This window comes from Halichoerus grypus, chromosome 1 (genome assembly GCF_964656455.1).
Source record: "Halichoerus grypus chromosome 1, mHalGry1.hap1.1, whole genome shotgun sequence".
In the NCBI taxonomy this organism is placed as follows: domain Eukaryota; kingdom Metazoa; phylum Chordata; class Mammalia; order Carnivora; family Phocidae; genus Halichoerus; species Halichoerus grypus.
The window spans coordinates 104,685,078-104,707,021 of NC_135712.1; the positions used below are offsets into that span (position 1 = coordinate 104,685,078).

At 38.7% G+C, this 21,944-nt stretch overlaps 1 protein-coding gene and 1 pseudogene across 2 annotated transcripts in view; both read left to right on the forward strand.

The window, feature by feature from the left end:
• VEPH1 (ventricular zone expressed PH domain containing 1) overlaps window positions 1-18,179 on the forward strand; it is a 216,003-nt gene extending 197,824 nt beyond the window's left edge. For both annotated transcript variants that reach the window (XM_036122400.2, XM_078069976.1), the window contains 2 exons: window positions 12,086-12,222; window positions 16,612-18,179. In XM_036122400.2, coding sequence (XP_035978293.2) covers window positions 12,086-12,222; window positions 16,612-16,848 — 374 coding nt within the window. In that variant the 3' untranslated portion in view covers window positions 16,849-18,179. The remainder of the gene's footprint in view (window positions 1-12,085; window positions 12,223-16,611) is intronic.
• LOC118554667 (large ribosomal subunit protein uL24 pseudogene) lies at window positions 930-1,454 on the forward strand (annotated as a pseudogene).
• Window positions 18,180-21,944: the final 3,765 nt, after the last annotated feature.

A 21,944-nucleotide genomic window follows, 5' to 3' on the forward strand; every position in this document is an offset into this window, starting at 1 on the left:
TTTCCTGTTTTATGCCTTTCTGGCATGGGCATGCCTCTCTCTTTTAAACCTTCCCACACACTCACATCTCTCTCTCACAACACACACACGCTTGCCCGTGGGCACCCACACTGGTATACATAGACACACCACACCCCCGGAGAATAAATGCCTCTCCTCTGTTCTTTCTGTTCTCTGCCAACACTTCTGGGTCTGTTGTTAATCATCTCCCCCGCTAGACAGCGAACCAGAGGAGATTATTGATCCTTCTATGCCCTACCCAGTCAGTACCCAGCATATAGAAGTGTTCAACAAGTATTTGGCATATGGATGGACTATTGAGTAATTCGTGGATAACCTAAGGGATAGGATGACTATGGAAGATGCAGGATTTGTTTTGAAATTAACTTTCAAATCTAATACTTTCTCAAAATTAAATAAACACTGAACTAAAACCTTAAAGGAGCAACTTTTGCAAAATAAATGTTTATAAGAAAAAATGTTGTGCACAGGATTTTAACATACCCAATTTTAACATTTTACTAAAAGGTTTCAATACACACATACACATAGAGTCCATAGTAAACTTGCTAGTAACACGTGGGAAATAAGCTAAGATCAGTAACCTAGTACCCTTCAGGGTTAATTTCTATTCTTCGTCTCCCATCACTTCCTAATCCTTCTGCCTTTTCATAATGGGTTAACAATCTTATCTTGAAATAGGATAAAAGTGTCTGATAGGCCTTATACTGGCAGCCAAGCATTAGTCACCCCATGGTTCTCCACAAAAAGTCATTGTGCATGGAAATGTGTCCTTTTCCACTTGGAGAATCAGTTGAGTCCAGCCAATCTATGGAGGAGGAGAAGTATGCTTTCAAAAGGCAGACTAGAGTGAGTGAACCAGTCTCTTATCCCTATACAGGCTTAAGATAACATTGATTTAGCCCTCTTGCGGCCATCGCTGAAGCACCAGCGGCCAAAATGAAGTTTAATCCCTTTGTGACTTCTGACTGGAGCAAGAACCGAAAATGGCATTTCAATGCACCTCCCACATTCACAGGAAGATCATGTCTTCCCCTCTTTCCAAAGAGCCGAGACAGAAGTACAACGTTCGATCCATGCCCATCCGAAAGGATGATGAACTGCAGGTTGTGCAAGGACACTACAAAGGTCAGCAGATTGGCGAAGTAGTCCAGGTTCACAGGAAGAAGTATGTCATCTACATTGAACGAGTGCAGCGAGAGAAGGCAAACAGCACAACCGTCCATGTGGGCATTCACCCTAGCAAGGTGGTTATCACCACAGACTAAAACTGGACAAAGACCGCAAAAAGATCCTTGAACGTAAAGCCAAATCTCACCAAGTAGGAAAGGAAAAGGGCAAATATAAGGAAGAAACAATTGAGAAGATGCAAGAGTAAAGTAATCTTATATGCAACTTGAAATAAAAACTGTTAAAATGAAAAAAAAAGATAACATTGATTTAAAGAATTTTTATGTCGCTCCAAAACAAAGCACTTAATATATTTCAAAAGAACTCTAGTCATCACCTTTCAGAGTAACTCTAACTTTTTATTTACCTATATAAACACATTAGGAAAGAAATTTATTTTTCAGCCACGAACTCACCTATATAAAAGACATACAGGTGCTTTTAGCAGCCACAGAGAATAAAGTCATCAAATATCTCAAGAAGGTGGTGATATTTTGCATAGGATTTCATCCTTCCCACCTTCTCCTATACATTACCCTTTCTTACCTATTCTGTTTCTTCCTCCTAACTGAATCCTCCCATTGGCTTGTTTTAACTTATTTTATTTAAACTCAATTAGTTAACATATGGTGTATTATTAGTTTCAGATGTAGAGTTCAGTTATTCATCCATTGCATGTAACACCCAGTGCTCATTACATCACGTGCCCTCCTTAACGCCCATCACCCATTTACCCCATCCCCCCACCCACCTCCCCTCCAGCAACCCTCAGTTTATTTCCTAGAGTTAAGAGTCTCTTATACTTTGCCTCCCTCTCTGATTTTGTCTTATTTTTCCCTCCCTTCCCCATGATCCTCTGTTTTGTTTCTTAAATTCCTCTATGAGTAATACTATATGATAATTGTCTTTCTCTGATTGACTTATTTTGCTTAGCATAATACAATCCAGTTCTATCCATGTCATTGTAAATGGTAAGATTTCATTCTTTTTGATGGCTGAGTAATATTCCATTACACACACACACACACACACACACACACACACACACACACACACCTTCTTTATTCATCTGTTGATGGACATCTTGGCTCTTTCCATAGTTTGCCTATTATGGACATTGCTGCTATAAACATTGGTGTGCAGGTGGCCCTTTGAATCACGTTTGTATCCTTTGGGTAAATACCTAGTAGTGCAATAGCTGGGTCATAGGGTAGCTCTATTTTTGACTTCTTGAGGAATCTCCATACTGTTTTCCAGAGTGGCTGTACCAGCTTGCATTCCTACCAACAGTGTAAGAGAGTTCCCCTTTCTCTGCATCCTCACCAACATCTGTTGTTTCCTCGCTTAATTTTAGCCATTCTAACTGATGTGAGGTGGTATCTCATTGTGGTTTTGATTTGTATTTCCCTGATGCCGAGGGATGGTGGTATTTTTTCATGTGTTTGTTAGTCATTTGTATGTCTTCTTTGGAGAAATGTCTGTTCATGTCTTCTGTCCATTTCTTGACTGGATTATTTGTTTTTTAGGTGTTGAGTTGGATAAGTTCTTTATAGATCTTGGGTACTAGCCCTTTATCTGCTAAGATATTTGTAAAAATCTTCTCCCATTCTGTAGGTTGTGGTTTGGTTTTGTCAACTTTTCCTTTGCTGTGCAAAAGCTTTTTATCTTGATGAAGTCCCAAGTTCATTTTTTCTTTTGTTTCCCTTGCCTTTAGAGACATGTCCAGCAAGAAGTTCCTGTGGCCAAGATCAAAAAAGTTCCTACCTCTGCTTTCCTCTAGGATTTTGATGGATTCCTGTCTCACATTTAGGTCTTTCATCCATTTTGAGTTTATCTTTGTGTATGGTGTAAGAAAATGGTCCAGTTTCATTCTTCTGCATGTGGCAGTCCAATTTTCCCAACACCATTTGTTGAAGAGACTGTCTTTTTCCATTGGATATTCTTTCCTGCTTTTTCAAAGATTAGTTGCCCATAGAGTTGAGGGTCCATTTCTGGGTTCTCTCTTCTGTTCTGTTGATCTATGTGTCTGTTTTGTGCCAGTACCATGCTGTCTTGATGATTACAGCTTTGTAATAGAGCTTGAAGTCCAGCATTGTGAGGCCCCCAGCTTTGGTTTTCTTTTTAAACATTCCTCTGGCTATTCAGAGTCTTTCCTGGTTCCATAAAATTTTAGGATTATTTGTTCCAGCTCTGTGAAAAATATCAATATTTTGATAGGGATTACATTGAATATGTAGATTGCTCTGGGTACCACAGACATTTTAACAGTTTTTGCTCTTCCAACCCATGAGCATGGAACGTTTTTCCATTTCTTTGTGTCTTCCTCAATTTCATAAGTGTTCTGTAGTTTTCAGAGTACAGATCCTTTACCTCTTTGGTTAGGCTTATTTCTAGATATCTTATCATTTTTAGTGCACTAGTAAATGGGATTGATTCCTTAATTTCTCTTTCTTCTGTCTCATTGTTAGTGTATAGAAATGCAATTGATTTCTGTGCCTTGATTTTATATCCTGCCACATTGCTGAATTCCCATATGAGATCTAGCAATTTTAAGGTGGAGTCTTTTGGCTTTTCCACATAAAGTATCATGTCATCTGCAAAAAGTGAGAGTTTGACTTCCTCTTTGCCAATTTGAATGCCTTTTATTTCTTTTTGTTGTCTGATTGGTGAGGCTAGGACCTCTAGTACTATGTTGAACAACAGTGGTAAGATTGGGCTCCCTGTCATGTTCCTGACCTAGGGGGAAAGCTCTCAGTTTTTCCCCACTAAGAATGATATTCACTGTGGGCTTTTCATAAATGGCTTTTATGATATTGAGGTATGTTCCCTCTATCCCTACACTGTGGAAAGTTATAATCCAAGAAAGGATGCTGTATTTTATCAAATGCTTTTTCTGCATTAATTGAGAGGATCATATGGTTCTTGTCCTTTCTTTTATTTATGTAGTATATAACATTAATTGTTTTGCAGATGTTGCAAATGCATTCCTTTGCATCCCAGGAATAAATCCCACCTGGTCATGGTGAATAATCCTTTTAATGTATTGTTGGATCCAATTGGCTAGTGTCTTGGTGAGAATTTTTGCATCCATGTTCATCAAAGATATTGGTCTGTAATTCTCCTTTTTGATGGGGCCTTTGTCTGGCCAACACTACCAGTCAGTCTCCCATGTTGTAGCCAGAATGGTCTCTTCAAAACACAACTCTGATGGTGCCACTCCCCTGCATGAAACCTTACAACAGCTTCCCACAGCTCTTAGCTTAAAGACCAGATTCTATAATATGCCCCTCACAGCCTCACATGCAATGGTCTCTCCCATCCTCTGCAGCCTCATCTTGTCCCATATGTCACCTATTCTCTCTCTCCACTCAGGCTAGAAGGATCTTCTTTCAGTTTCCCATACACACCATGCTTCTTCCTGCCACTGGGCTTTTTATGGAGTGCCCTTTCTCCCCTCCTCATCTAGTTAATAGAGATCTTAGCCTTCCCATTACAGTTCAAATTCACTGCCATGGGGAAGCCTTCTGTGACCTCCCTGCCTAATACTAAGGTCCTCAAAGTCCTTCAGACTTCTTCTCATGACAACTGTTATACCTGCTGTCTTGTGTTTTCATATATGGTTATTTGATTAATGTCTATTTCCTCTGGTAAATAGTAAATTCTATGAAGGGAACTCTCCTCATCCATCCATCTTCAGCCCCTAGCACACAATGCTCAATAAATATTTACCAAATAAGTGAACACCCAAAGTTTTATCATCTCAGAAAATTTTTAGTAAAATTTTTCTCAGGCAAATGATGACAAAAAACATATTAATGAATTCACAGTGATTCGTTTTAAGAGACAAAGGTATTCATATGATAACATTTTGAGTGTAATTTTCCTGCCAAATGTATTCTTTGAATAAATAGTATCTTCTTAAATAAGTTCTTTTCAAAAGTAATATGGGAGATCATTTTATTTAACAGAAAGTCACGTATTGTGTGTGTTTGATATTGATATCTCTCTCTATATATATATGAGATTTATATTTTTTTCTTCCAGAATATGCCTTCTTTTGAAGGTATTTATCTTTAACAATCAGGAAGGAATATCTAAGAATTCAAGTATCACAAATGAAATTCATGACAGTCTCAATTATGGATTTTTCATGCACAGTGCAATGCTTTTAAGACAAAAGTTAGAGAAACCAAAAAAGTACACAGTATAAGGGATTTCTGAATCTGGATGGAAGTCACTATGCAATGTGAATAGTAATTGTAATTGTACGGGGGTTACCATCTACTGTCATAAGAACAAGCAGGATGTCTGGAAGAAAGGGGAGAAACCACAGATGATGTGGAAAACACGCCCAATGCAGCCCAATCCATACTGGATTGGCTTGAAAATGGCAGTCTTGGTGAAGTGTTCACCTCCCTTTTGGGACTCTTTGAATTGCCTGTTACACCTTTCCAAATGTTCATCATCACAACAAAAGGATGATGATGATGATCATTTTATGTTGTTGATGATGATGATATCATGATCATGATGATAGTAGCTCTTTATTGATCCCTTACAATATACCAGGCATTTGCTTAAGCAAGGTCACAGTTAACCTTAATGGCACTTTTGTGTGTCTTTATTTCTGGTGGATGAAATCCACTTGGGGGTGTATGGCTTGAACAGCAAAATACAAGCTGAATTTCAGCCTCTACTCACCACCTTGGCTGCCTGCTTCTGTGCAGTGAACAACCTACACAGCCATTCATGGTGGCCCTGTTGTTAAGCATGACTACTCTAGAGAGGATAAAACTGAAGCTCAGTGAAGTAATTTGCATTAGAATAGTCAGTTGTTAAGTAGCAGATTCCGGCTTCTGCTGAGGTCTGGCTCCAGAATCACTGCCCTTGCCCCATAAACTATAGGCCTATACCAGAGAAAGTTTTGGTGTAGCCCCGAGTGGTCTATTATAGTGGTGAGTAAACATGGTATTCAGCACACTATGTTTAAATAAGTTATAAATGGCTAAAGACATATTCAGAATTGCAAGACACTTAAAACAAGATGGAGACCTTCAATCATTGAACTCTAGTGCTCTTGAGATAAAAAGGGGTTGTGTGACTACAGAAATTATTATTTTTCTTTTTTTTTTTAAAGATTTTATTTATTTGACAGAGAGAGACACAGCGAGAGAGAGAACACAAGCAGGGGGAGTGGGAGAGGGAGAGGCAGGCTTCCCACCAAGCAGGGAGCCTGATGCAGGGCTCAATCCCAGGACCCTGGGATCATGACCTGAGCCGAAGGCAGACGCTTAACGACTGAGCCACCCAGGCACCCAGAAATTTTTCATTATGTTCTATTACAAAGCCTTAGAGTCCACTCTGCACAATGTCTGAGGATCCTTAGGACTGGTCTCTCCTTGACTTTCACACCAACTCTGGCCCTTCAAGTCCCACCAGGCTCCCATCACATAGAATGAGTTAGTTTCTAGAAGGCATTGCACAACCCCTCTCTAAGACTTGGCCTTTTGCCTATGTTTTTTGTTTCCGTTTTTGTTTTTTCAGTGTACCTCTTCTCCCTTCACCTTCCTCACCTCAGAATTCAGCTCAGACACATTTACTCCAGGAAGCTTTGCTGCTTCCCCTGCCCCGTTAAGAAGAGGTGCCTCTCCAGTGTATTCCAGTCTCCCTTACCTCTGGCTTTCAGTTACAGTTGACCACTAGCGACAAAGGCAGAAGATCAGAGGGAGGGAGCAGAGTGAGGTTGGATTATTTATTCCCAGCTTCCCCTCTGCTTGGTCACTGCAGGTTGACTGTGTCCTATGCCCAAGGCCACAGCTCCTGTCAGTCAGTGTTCTCCATACAGGTTTCCCTCTGAGTCCTAACTGTTCTCTCCGCTCCCTTCTTCAGGCAGAGGCGTGTTATGCCTTCCCATGGTTCCTGGCCCCAGAGTACTATAGTGCTTTTTCTACACCTTGCTCACATCTGTGTAAATAGTCCCTTTATTAACTCCCCTCAATTACCCAGCTTGAGGTGTCCTCTGTTTCCTGCTGAGACTCTCTGTGATACATAACTGATCCCATCTGGGGCCCAGGGGGGGCTTCATGCCTGTGCTGGCTGGACCTTCACAGGCTCTAGGCTCCTGCTTAGTCTTTAAGAAAAGCAAAGTCCTTTCTAATGAGTCTTCAAAAGGACCTTCAATTAACGTCCGATATGACCTCACCATGACAGTTTGTTACCCAATCTCTTTCCTGGATCTTACACCTAGAAAATCTTGCATTGTCTTCACACCCTCAGCCCTCCACCCATGGCTTTGTCCCAGAACAACTGCTTTATGAAGTTGCTTCTAAGTTCATGGATCCTTCCAGATTCTTACACATCCCTCTTGTACCTCTGCCCTTTTCTGCCCTCTTCCTAAATACCCTTTTTCCTTCCCTAGCACAAGCCCAGCTCCCATGTCACCTCCTCCTAGCCAGAAGTAGAATTTCCTTTCTTTGAGTGTCGTGGTGCTTGGCTTTTCCTTCTCCAGTGGCACTTGCCAAACTCCACATTGAACTGTATAATTTGTAAAATGCTTGACCTCACCTACAAGATGATAAATCCAAGTTCCCTCTGTACTGAGCATTGTAACCCCCTCAGATCCAAACACAGTGCCTTACAGCTTATCTGTGCTCAAAAGTACATGTGGGATGGCTGGATGGTTGACAGATGAACAGACGACTATTCTTTATTGCTTTGCTCTTCCTGCCATGGGGCTCCTCAGCTTTAAGGTCTTTGTCTGGTATTTCTTCACTCTTATTCACCAACTGCATGCTGAGTAAGATTAATACCTTCAAAATTCATTTTTTAGCAACATAAATATCTTCAACCCTTGGTGCACACAAGAAATACAATTAATGTATAAACATTTGTATTGACACTCAGAAAGACTTTTAAGTTGGTAAACACAGTAACAGTTTGGGCTCCGATTGCTTGAGAGAATTCAGTTTAATATTCCATAGCTTTTCAGCCAACTGACAATTGAAGAGAAGAACAGATCCAGGTTGGTAGAGATGTCTTAGCCAAATTGTGGCACTTTAAATGAACTAATGCATTAATTGGTAAATGAGAAAATATTTATTTATCTTGCATGTGTTACGTGCTAACAAGATAGTTTCAGACACATGATCGTTCTCTCAGTCTCATTCCACATGTTATTTTTCAAATAGATTATGATCATACCTAGAAAAAATTAGTTCCCTGTTTTGATCATGAAGACAGGGTTATCATGAGAATTATTGCTTACAAGGATATGATATGGGCAATAGAACCTTTTAAAATGAAACATGGCCTCTCATGCATATGCTAGATATAATTGCAAAAAAAATTAAGAGATGGGATAGTAAGTGGAAAAATTTTAAGTCTCTTTGTTTTTTGCCTTTGAAACTATTTTTAAACTAATCCTACAGCTACAAATAGCCTGGCTTTTACAAAATTATCTAAAGCCGACTCTGATGACTAAATTGGGTCCTCACATGCAGCTACTTTAAAGTTCTGCTAACATTTCCTTCCTACAACCCTTTCCATGGACTTTTTCCCTGGGATAATTTTGGCTGAGCTATACAGTGATAAGTCTCTGCTTAGCATCATTTCTCGACAGTCCTTCAACCTTTTGTGCTCCAGTAAGCCTGTCATTTTGTCTTGAGTCTTTCATGGTCATTATGGTCATATGGTCATTATGTAAGTCTGTGGGTATGATATCCTATCCACTCTGTGTCTCAAGCAATTCCTTCAGCTATTTTGCCAAGTTCTCCTTGCAAACTTTTGTCACATACTCTTCAAGTACAACATTTTTTTTTTTAAGAGAGAGAGAGAGCAGGTGAGCATGTGGGCAAGTGGGGGAGGGGCTGAGGGAAAGGGAGAGAGAGAATCTTAAGCAGGCTCCATGTTCAGTGCTTGGAGCCCAATGTGGGGCTGGATCTCACGACCCTGAGATCATGACCTGAGCCGAAATCAAGTCGGATGCTTAATCAACTTAGCCACCCAGGCACCCAAGTGCAACATTTGGATCTGCCTTGAGGAGAAATACTTGAAGCTAATTCCTTATGTCAGATCCAGAAGGATCCATGGGCTTAAATATTACCTAAATCAACCATGATTTCTAATCAGCTCAGGTATCATGACTATTTCAAATGCCTCTTTGAGTAAATATAGAAGACTGAGACTAGAAAAATGTACTGTTATGAAGCCATTACATTAAATCATCTTACCATTAAAACCATGGCAAGAAAGCAATGTGATTACAAACTATGAAGTAAAGTCTAATAAAAGTAGAGGGTGGAGGGGGCCATAGTGCTTACTTACTTAGTATCTTCACATAAGTTTCTTAATTTTGACTTTTGATCTCATCATCTTTGTAAATCAGGTGGGATCTTGCTGATCAGAAAACTATAGTTGAAAGAACTCAAATCTAACTCTTCTGAATTCTTATTAAAAAAAATCCTTGACCATCATAATTAGATTAGCAATTTTTTCTCATTTGGAAGCATAGGAAATGGATGTTTTAGGAAAGATTTTAATGTAAGTCTCAGCCTGGGTCTTTCATTATTTGTTTGTTTAGAGTTTGTTTTCTTTTTATCTTGGATCTCCCTTTGGACCTTCTGTTCCTCCTCTCAGACTGCTGCCCCCTTCGTGACTCAAGAGCACGCTGTTAGTAAACACTGAACCCATGGTCCAGGCCACTGTGAGGCTATTCTGGCTCTCTAGGACATACAGCCCAGGAAAGACCTAGCATCTGTCCTAAGTGCTTTATCCGAGGTAACTGTGGAGTGTAGAGGCCGCGCAAAGGAAGCGAGCATCATGTTTATGAGACAATTAAATTTTCAAAGAGCATTACAGTCTTTAATACTCTAAATCAGATGATTCCTAAGTAAAGCAAAGCAAAGCACTGAAATCATTTTCTTTTCTTTTTTTTTTTTAAAGATTTTATTTATTTATTTGAGAGAGAGAGAGAGCATGAGTGAGAGGCAGCGGGAGAAGCAGACTCCCCACTGAGCAGGGAGCCTGATGCAGCACTCCATCCCAGGACCCTGAGATCATGACCTGAGCCGAAGGCAGACACTTAACTGACTGAGCCACCCAGGCGCCCCTGAAATCATTTTCTTGAAATTGATAGTCAATACTTCTTGAGTTCCTGGTTTCCCTACGCTCTGCTGGGCACGATACTAGCTGCCATGAAGATTCTCCAAAGATGGGAGACACTTCTCAACACTAAAGTCTCAGATCAAAGATACCTTCAAATGTCCAAGCTCTTTCCTGACCACCTATGTGAGTGTGCACCAACCCCCAGGTCCCTCCCTACTTCATTTTTTTCATAGCCCTGTCACTATCTAATAATATATTTGATAGTATTTTCAGTTTTTAGCTTTAATTTGGGGCTGACAATAGAACATTCAATTGAATAGACATTAAATGGGGGTGGGAGGGAGGGAGGCCAAAGTAGCCTTAGTAGAATTTTGTTTATGAAAACTGTACATTTCACTGGAGGGCACATACTGCATGGAGCACTGGGTGTTATATGCAAACAATGAATCATGGAACACTACATCAAAAACTAATGATGTACTATATGGTGACTAACATAACATAATGAAATAAAATTAAATTAAAAAAAAAGAAAACTATACATTTCATACATTTCATCATTCTTATCCTGAAAATGCTGTCAAGGTGGAGAAATCCTCTTTGTCTAAAGTAGTTATTTGACCTATATTAGAAAAGAGAAGTGGTAGGATAGGAAGAATAGGTTGTGTTTATATGGTCAAACAGGCACTGTCTAAATTTCCAAATGATGGAACACATTTCATTACTTCCAAAGTGCTATGAAAATTGAACATAATGTATGTAAGTAAATATTGTCATAATCCCCAGAAATCAGATGCTTACCTATGAATTTGGAGAGTAAATCTTAGGTAGTTGACAAAATGAATGAAATTCTTTAGTTCAACATTATAACTTCTGACTTTTGACATTGTAACACATCTTCTAATTCTATGATTATGTGTAATCATACACACTCTACTTCACTGCAAAATTAACCTTTTCACTCAAAAAATACTTACAGATTCCCTGTATTTGCCAGGCACCATATTAGTTGCCTGGTGATACATCGGTGAACAAAGCAAAGGCCCTCATGGAGCTTTCAGTTCAATGGGAAAGACAGACATGAATCAGATAAACACCAATAACTATCTACCAATGATGCTTGATGTAAAAGAAATATGCCAGATGCTATGAGAACATATGGCAAGTGAAGCCACTCTGGTCGGAGTTTGGGGAAGTTCTCCCAAAAGAAGCAACATTTGAGTTGACTCATGGAATGATTAGTTGTTGATTGGGCAGAGATGGGCATATGCAGAATGGAGAAGGAGTATGTGTGTTCCAGAGTGGAAATAACCATGTCCAAAAGAGTTGGGCTTGCCTTTGCAATGTTGTGTCTTCAGGAAAAATACATCTTTGGGGGCACTCCTTTGACTTTTGCTGCCAAATAGTTAAATACACTTGGTTTGTGATTAGTCATAAAGCTGTGCTTCTAAGCAATTCATCTGTACAGACTATCATGAAACAAAAGAGTTAAGAAGCACAGAAAGCTGGATATCTGGATACACCTTAAAAACTGCTAACCAGATCCTCTTTTTGTGAACTATATTCCTTTTGAAAATCTCAGTGAGGGCTTTCAACAGGTTCCCATTATCATATCTAAATTGTGCATTCCTTTAGGGACAAAGGGGGAAAGTTTAACCAAATTCATAATTTATTAGCACACTTTCCAAATATGCCTACTGGGTTCTCGTTCATTGTACAATTCTGACTTTTGATTGCTTGCCAAATAAATAATGGGAAATAAATGGTTTGATCATTCTCTTACCTTCAACAGTTGTAAATCAAGATGGCCAGCCTCTCATAGAAGGAAAACTTAAAGAGAAGCAAGTCAGATGGAAGTTCATCAAAAGGTGGAAAACTCGTTATTTTACACTGGCTGGAAATCAACTTCTGTTTCAAAAAGGAAAGTCTGTAAGTTTCCCCCTTGTCTTTTACACTTGTATTTTTAAGGTCTTGACCTACATTAACCAGGTAGGCATTTTGTCCTGAGTTAAAACGCCAATAATTTGTCCTTTTCCATTAATAATTTCACAGTGTCATTTTTTTTTTTTGCATATGTCCCTTGGACTGTCTATTCTGTTCAGTCCTATGTTAGTTGGTTTACTGTCTCTCTTCAGTTTATTACAGGAGATCTTTTTTAAGTTGACTTAAGTTTAGAAGATGAACTGCCAAAGGACTACCCAGTGAGCTTGATTTGAACCGTGTGCCTTTTGTTCCCTTATAGATCACCTACATAAATTAATAGCTTATGATATTGACCCTGACTTCCTTTATAACTAAAGGTTATATTTGGAGGCAGGGACCCAGGGAAGAGAGACAGCAGGCTGGGAGAAAGAAAAAAGCTGATTTATTTTAAGTACTTTTCATAGTCAACTAAGTTCAGTGCTGGTTAGGGAAAACCACTATCATCTTGCAGTCATTTAATACTCAGTTAAATAGAACAGGATTCTAAAAGAATTAATAAATATTCATTTAATGTAATTTTCAATCTGAACTAGGATGCTCAGTAAATATCTGTACTCTGAAATTTCAGTGAGAAACTTCTGAAATAGCATTTTATTCCAATCAGCAATGCAAAGTTATTCCTTTCTTCTCAAGTCAGTTTTATTTGTCATTAAATTCTATTCATTCAGGATCAGGGAGAAAGCAATCTTGACCTACCTCTTGGATATTTTGAATATAATAATAATAGCTTATCACATGCCACCCTGGATTGCCTTAAAGAATCCTCAAAACGGTCCTTTGAGGTCAGCACTATTGTTCTTGTCATGTTACATATGGGTAAATCTGGGGTGCCTTTCCCTCCCTCTCTCCTTCCCTGCCAGCAGATGGAAGCATATTCCTCTGGGCTGGGTGATCCCGGTGGCCTTCTGCACAGTGCACAGGCCCTGAGAGCTGGTGTCTTTCCCAGGATGGGCAGGCACCAGGTTAGGTCTGACAGAAAGAAAGCCTTGTGGAATCTGACTTGAGTGGGAAGTGGGGGCACTTTCGGTCTTTATCTCACCTGCCAGGCAAGCCAGGGAGAGCAAGACCCTGGCCTTTGGATTTCTGTCTTGTCCCACTCTTACAGGTATTATTTGAGCCCCAGAATCAGAGTGATGGGGAAATATGTGCATATGTACACATGGTCATCCATCCACTCCTGTGGAAAGATGCCCAGAGAACACGCATACAACACCCTGCTGATGCCTTTACACCCACTGTGCCCCACTCATGGACTTTGGGACCCAGGGTCTGTCAGTCATTACCAGGATATCAAAGACATCTGGGAAATACAAAGGAACTAAAGGTTCTGACAAGTCTTGCAGGAAAGAGCCCACTTAATTTTGTTTAACTACTATATCTCAAACTTGTTCCACCATATGGTACTTTTACATCATGTAACATCAGACCCTCCCCACTCCCTTCCCCTTGTGAGAGAGAGAGAGACAGAGACAGAGAGAGAGAGACTTTGATTGGCTTGACCAAAGTTAGAGCCAGTAAGGTAAAAAGGGATAAAACTGGAGTCGGGCACAGGCAGTGTGATATCAAAGCTTGTTGTTAAATGAGTGTACTGTCCTGCTTCCCGGGAATACTGAAAATACAGACCAGTGGCAAACCAAACTGTGTTTGAATTAATTAACGAAAGATTTTAAATTATTTAAAAATTATGAGTCACTGAAAACATATGCACTGTATCTTTAGAGTGCTCATTATAAAATGTATTTGAACTTTTTACTCAACAGGAATAAAGTATGGTATATCCGAATTATGACAAATTTTGATGAACGCTTGTTTAATTAATAAAACGTCATGTTAACTTTTTGAATGAAGAAAAAAAACCCTAAGCTCATGCTACTTTCTTCATCTGCGTGTATTATTAAATATACAGATGGACTTTTCTGTGGCTGAAGATCTTTTTGAAAGGGAAGCATAATGGTTATTCAGACAGTTATTGGACTCAATTCAGACAGTTATTGGAGGTTTAAAGAAACTTTCCTTAGCATAGCTCCACACTGAAGTATTTTTAAAGTGTTTAAAATGACCATCTGAATTTCCTGTTTTTATTAAAGAAATCAGAAGTTAAGATGCAATGATTTCTCAGATCCCTTGAGACAGAGCAGAGTTAGTGCATAAGAATATTTTTCTTGAGCTCAAATAATGACCTTTATACTTCTTGATTCAGAGCTTTTTAATAAAGCTTAGAGTAAGCTATTTTATAATTGGCTAACTTGTTTGATATCTTTATAGGGAAATAATGGTTTGACATTTCAGAGATCTGACAGAACATGTGGCTCAAATATTGAGAAATATATAATGTACTATAAGGACCACAGCAAATTCCCTCTCATCCCCAGGGACGCAGTGACCTAGCAGGGGTCATCAGTCCAGCTGAAGCTTCAACCCCTTTCTTGTAAATGAGAAAAATGTGCATTTTTAATAAGGACTGAAAGACTATGGTGTTATTTTTTTACTTTCGCATTCGTAAGGTCTTGATCTCTACCAACCAGCTAGGCAATGGTGCCCTTTGACTTCCTGTCCACCTCTCTTGGGTAATTCACTGTCCCTCTTTAGAGAACTATGGTAACTTTTTGTTTTCTTGATCAGTTCCTCTATGTATCAATTTCTGTTCTATAGACTAATTCAAAGAAATACAATCTTATTACTGTCAGATATTTACCATAAACCAAATTAAGCTAGCAAATTATTATCTTGTGCAGGTATCTTCAAACTTTATTCTGTCTATTCCCTAAAAGAATTTTGAAAATCTGTGTAATACCTTTGCAGCATTTTAAGTTTATCATAAGTTTAAACAGTCCACAAACTGTAATTTCTGTTGAATTGAAAATATTATCATTTTAAAATAAGAAGTTCACACCTCTCCTTTAAGTATAACCATTGGAATAAGATACCGTAGCAATTTGACATCTAACACCATCCATTAAAGAAATACATAAATTAGTTCATCTTTATTTTTTTTACTATGTTCAGTTAGCCAGCACGTAGTACATCATTAGTGTTTGATGTAGTGTTCAGTGATTCATTAGCTGCATATAACACCCAGTGCTCATCACAACACATGCCCTACTTAATACCCATCACAATGTTTACATGGTATCATTTTTCTTTGAAATCATATTGTTTTCTACCAGTCCCACAGCATTTTATCCTGATCACCCAATCATTTTTTACTGCAATAAAACTATGTATATAAATTGAAATTTAATTATTTTAATATTTTGTGACTATCAGTCTCTAAATGTTAGATATTTTATTATTATATTTTTAAAATTATATCATTTATGAAAAGTCATAAGTATAACACCAAATGTAATAAATAGTTACTAAACACTAAAAAGTGAAATGCTATTGGAAATGCGTCTCTTAATGAAATAGCTGGGGAGTGAGTATGTTGCTTTGTTTGAAGGACACTTCCCTAGCATCAATATTTTGAGTTGCTTTTTTCGTTTGTTTGATCCTCCTGAGATTTTTCCAAGTTGGATGATACACCATGTAACTTCAGGATGAGTGAAAAGGGTGCCTTTCCATTGCAGAGCGAAAGAAGAGTGGGTTGTGTAGGGGAGATGGAAAAGGAGAGTTGGCAAGACCCTCAAGCACAGGCACATCCTCCAGTAGACAAAAGAATTCAGGGATGTTAAAGAAATTGCTGTAAAGAAGTATTTGATCTTTTGAAACTATTCATACTAGCCCATTGGGATGACCCTCATGTTGCAGTGGTGATCTGTAAGCCTCTGTTTTGATGCCAGAAAAATGTAGATCATTAAGTATTCTTTCACTTAATGTTTGTAGACAAATCATACTTCCAAAGCTCCATTGTGTTTCAAAAACAGTTTGATCTGCTTAAACATTAGGATGCTGTTTATTCAATTAATTCATCTTTCTCAGAGATAACACAAAGGAAAATTCAATTTCATGCTTCCCAAATTATTTCAGATCCTGAGTTAATAGTACTCCAATTGTACTATTGCATTTTGCTCTATTGATACAGTGTTGATATCAATCGAACATGACATGAAATCAAAGAAATATTAATTAAACATTTTCCCAAATCCCACCGAATAATAATTTCTTATAAATTGGCCATCTTGTGCCAACTTAATATACTGTAACATAGGGCCAATTGCTCACTCCTTCCATTGTTCTAATGACTCACTGAGGCCTTAGCATTCAAAATAACAAAAGTTATGAACCATATGCAGTGAAAAGATTCTGATCCTCTTGGAAAATTCTCCAGTTGCCAGAGATCTTTTCATGCTCTGGGAGCCAGCTCATGTTCTCTCCTTCCCATATGCATTTCAGAAAGATGATCCTGATGACTCTCCAATAGAACTCAGCAAAGTACAGAGTGTGAAAGTTGTGGCCAGAAAACGCAGGGACCGCTCCCTCCCTCGAGCTTTTGAAATCTTCACAGACAATAAAACCTATGTTTTCAAGGCCAAGGATGAGAAGAATGCAGAAGAGTGGCTCCAGTGCATCAATGTGGCAGTTGCCCAAGCAAAAGAGAGGGAAAGTAGAGAAGTAACCACATATCTGTAGGGATTTGCAAGCCGACCTCACACTGACTGTATACAATGGGCATTGCATTATCATTGCCAATGTCAAGAAAAAGAGATAAATTCACCAAGTCACGTTGTGTTTTTCTAAGTACCAGTGGAACTGTTTTCCCTAAGAAGCAGGACCTAAAAGTGGCAAGATTTTTATGTATTTCATATTCTAATGGCACCTGCGTTAACTCCAGAACATCTGTGTGATGCATACAGGAAAAGGAGCTACAGAAGGTATGGGGCAGAAAGGGGAGAGTGAAGGATCTAGGAACCTCTGTAGATATGCCATTGTACGTTGTAAGAACACAACTTTACAAGATACCTGAAATACCTATCCTGAGGAAAGATTAAGCACTTCTGATGAAAACCACAGTCTGCCAAAAGTATTAGAAGAAAAAAAAAAAGCCCTATTGGGAAAAGTCAAAAGTATTGACCCTGAGGGAAAACATATAACTGACTTACATAGACATACAACTGCCTTTTTTCTCTCTAATGCAAATGAGGCGAACACATGGTAAAATGGTCCTCAAGTGAAGACAGTTATATAATTAAATGTCTGTCTTTCAGAACAACTTCTCTGATTATTCCATTTAGGTTCATATAATATGATCTAAAGTGTAGGTTCTTGGATATATCTCCTGCCTAAGGCAGTAAGTGTAAGCTAGGATAAACATAGAAACCATTTTCACCATCTTCAAAATATGGGCCATTTCCATTAAACTTTGAGATGTTAAAGTTCTATACCTTTCTTCTTTATATTCAATCTTTTAATATCTCAAAATTACATTTAATGGATTTTCCCATAACTCATATTTTTAAAAAAAATTAAGCTGTGGCAGGCAGAATTACAGAATGATTCCCAATGGCCTACACCCGGACCCTCCCCTTGAGTGTGGTGGGACTTATAATTTGCTTCTAACTAATAGAATATGGCAGAAAGAATAGGATAGTCTCTTCCATGATTATGTTACATTACATGGCAAAGGTGAAGAGATTTCTGTTCTTAATCAGGTGACTTTGAGCAAGTCAAAATGATATGACCCTGGGTGGGCCTGACCTCATCAGATAAGCCCTTTAAAAAAGAGTGAACAAGTCAGAGACTCTCTCTTCCACTGGCCTTGAATAAGTAAGCTGCCACGAGTTCTATAGCTTCAAGGGAATGAATTTTGCCAACAACCAGCGAGCTTGGAAGAGGATCCCAGCCCCAGCCATCACCTTGATTGCACCTTTGTGAAACCCTGGGCAGAGGACCCAGCTAAGCTGTGCTTGGACTTCTGACCGAGGGGAACTTTGAGATAATAAATACATGCTGTTTAAAGCTGCCACATGTGTGAAAATTTGTTCCATAGCAATAGATAATACAAACACTAACTTGGTATACATATAAAGGGTCATTTTTTCTTTTAAAATTTATTGACCATATAGTCTAGTATAGAAACCTGGAAAAAAATCTAAGTAGTCAATATTCTTTTTTTTTTTAAGATTTTATTTATTTATTTGACAGAGAGTGAGACAGCGAGAGAGGGAACACAAGCAGGGGAGTGGGAGAGAGAGAAGCAGGCTTCCCGCTGAGCAGGGAGCCCGATGTGGGGCTCGATCCCAGGACCCTGGGATCATGACCTGAGCCGAAGGCAGACGCTTAACGACTGAGCCACCCAAGAGCCCCAGTAGCCAATATTCTTAATTCTACCTTGACTCTACTGCCAACTCACTAGGATAGGAAATATATAAGAGGCCAAGTTTGAGGAGAGAAACAATTGAATTTTAACATGTAAAGTTTGAGGGTATTGTGAGTAACAAAATTTATTACAAGTTGGAAACTGTTCTGAAGATCAAGATTTTGCCTCACTGGATGTATAGATGGTCACTAAAGATATGGAACTAGCTGAAGTTACTCAGGGAGAAGAAGACAAAAGAACAAATAAGGGCTTCCTTGGGATACCCAACATTTAAACAATGGGCCGCTAGATTGGCTGGTCAGTGTTCAGAGATGTTATAGACCAGGGGAAACAATGTCACAAACACCAAAAATAAGGTTTAGGAAGAAGGGAGAGATTAACAACGTAAAACCCTAGAGTAATCACTTAAGATAAAGAATGACTTTTGCAGTTAGGAAGCAATTTGTATCATTGGTAGGAACAATTTCATCAGAATGATGAAGTAAAAGTCAAGTTTCAGTGGGTTGAAGAATCAAAAGGAGGTTAGGAGTTTAAAGCAATAATTGGACAATATTTTCAAAAAATTGGGGCTAAGATACAGAAAATGTTTTGTTTGTTTTAAAGATGTATTAGACTTAAGGGGGAAGAGTCTAACATACAGAAAGAAAGAAGAAAAATAACTTTGCTTGAGCAAAGTTTCTAGAAGTGATGGAAAAGGATTAAAATTCATGCCACAGCAATTTATGGAACATCTAGCAAGTAACAGGTCCCATGTTTGGCCTGGAGATACAAAAATAAAAGACCCAGCTCCTCCCCTCAAAGAGTTTACAGGGTACTGGAGGAGACAATCATGTGCAACAAAGATTGAAATGCTAAGAGGCAAGTGCCTGGATAGAGGTTTGCCCAGGGGCCTGTGGAAATGCAGGAGAAGGCTCCACTGTCATTGACTTGGAACTCAAAGCATGGGCTCCCTCACTGTTTCTCAGAGCTCTTAGAGAAGGGACTTGTCCTAAAGAACTAAGTAAAAGGGTCGTGGGCAGATGAGAAGATGGCCAGTCGAGGGAACTGTGCTGCAAAAGCACAGGCAGGAAAGGGAACAAAACCTGGTCCATTTGCAAAACAGCAAGTCCTTATGTAGGATTGGAACATAAAGGGGCTGTTGAGGAATGGTGCAGAATGATGCCGGAGAGGCTTACAGGGCCACGGCATAAAGGGCTTGGTTCTATGCTAAGGATCTTGAACTCTTTTCTTAAGATGATGAAGCACCTTTAAAGGTCTTAAGATTTGCATTTAGAGAAATAATTTTGATAGTGGTATAGAGAATGGATTGTATGGATGTAAAAAATCATATCAGGGAGATCATTTGGGAGGTTCTTGGAAGTGGTGAGGTCTACTAGTAGCAGAGGAGATAGAAGGGAATGGAAATGCAGGAAAAACATTGAATTAGTAAAACACTGGTGGATTGGATGGAGCCTAGGTATAGGAATGGGAAGGAAAGTGTCTCTGATGATCCCTGCGTGCATTCTTGCAAAGCTTGATGCATGATGGTAGCATTTACTGAGAAAGAAAATTCTAAAGCAACAGTTTAAGAGGTGAGCCAAATGGTAAATTCAATTTCAGTGTATACACTTAGAGTATAGATTGGTGATTCATCTTGGACTAGAGAGACATCTCCTTCTATGAAGTCAGGCAGGAAAAGGCAAGAATAGGTACAGTTGTAAATGAGTCTTTAAATATTATTTTGAAATCTAGCAGCCCATTCTTAAGAGTCACTTGAGTAACCCTAGCTGTTAATTAGAAAAAACTGGTAACAGACAAATAGAATATTAAATGACACTGCATTAGTTATTAATCATTTAAATGCCAACAATGTGCTGAAATCTTTCATAGCAGAGAGATTACAGTAAAACTCAACCTGGTTGTATACCAATTCTGTTTTCACTGAATGCTTGTCCTAAGAAAGAAGAGAATGGCCCTACTAGCTCAATTTGGAAGAAATGAATTATTTTTGTTACTTGTTACAAAGTCCTTGTGATTTAATTAACTGGATGCCTCTAGTTTAGAATGCCACTCTCAGAGCCTTTGAACCAAATCTAAAAAGAAATAAATGTATGAAGTGTGAATAATGACTTTTCTGGTTTCATTCCCCGCGGTAGTAGTCATTCCAAATGCAAGCAAATTCTCCTGGGTTTAGAATCACACAAGAATCTCAGACTCGTCAGCTTCCCCCTGACATTTCTGGCACTTCCATCCCTGTTGCCAGCTAGCTTACCACAGACTGGCCTTTCCCAAGAGGACTGCAGTTCCTGATCCTGATCTAAGAAGAAACTGCTTTTCTAAACATGTTTAAACCTTTAAAAATGTTGGGATGAATACAATTATAATCATGGTTAGAAATTCAAGTGGTTTTCATTTTTATTTTATTTTGGTTCTTTTTTCCCCTCTCAGAGAGCCGTGGAAACAAACTTTTATATGTGAGACTCTCATCTGGTTATTTCTTGAGAACCTGGAGTTTGGTAAAAATAAATGTTCAGTACTTTTCTAACAGGAGTTTTCTGGAAAATCCTTGGCTGTTGATGTTGAGAGACATATATTGGGTTATCTTCAATCCACCTACTTTCTGTCGGCACTTTTGGGCCTATTATTGTAACTTTATTCTCAGGCATAAATAAAGAAGACCCAGTTGAAAAACTACCTTTGAGGGATTTATCTTTAAATTTAAAGGTAAATTTACATTTACAAATTGCCTTTAGGAAACCATTGCAAGATGAGGTAAGAGGATATGTGAGAGGAATTCATGGTACATTGCAGAAAAGTCAATGCCAATAGTACCCTAGTCAAGATTTTAAATCCTAGGCTTAAAAGCCCAAGCCAGGATTCCCAGTCCCAAAATCTAAGCTTTTAGATGAAAAACCAAGAAAAACCCAAAATGTCATCTTGTTCCAGAATAGCTCAAGTTTATAGGCTTCTTGAGACCATTCTTCCCCAAAGGTACTTCTGAAAGACAGAGGAGTTGGAAAATTGGGATGATTACTACCAAGGCAGTGAAGGTTAGAGAAGGTGGCGCAGGCTCTGGTCATGAGCACATGAGGATTCAAGTCCTATCTCTACCAAAACTAAATGAGCCACCTGAGTAAATGACTCATCTTTTATCTCTAAGTTGGGGATAATGATGTTGATGGAGCAGAATTGGTGTGAGGCTTAAATGTCAAGTAAAAGCATCCAGCAGAGAATCTTTAATTGAATAGGTACTTGATGGCACACTGTTTCTTACACAACACCAAAGGAGGAAAAAATCCTACAAATGAAATTATGATGCCATGTCTTAATAATAGTCTAATCAGTGGTGTTTTACTTCCAAATGTCTTTTATCTATTCTGAGAGTTTGGGCAGTTTCTTCTGACTTTGGGTACCTTGAGTGATGTGTGAT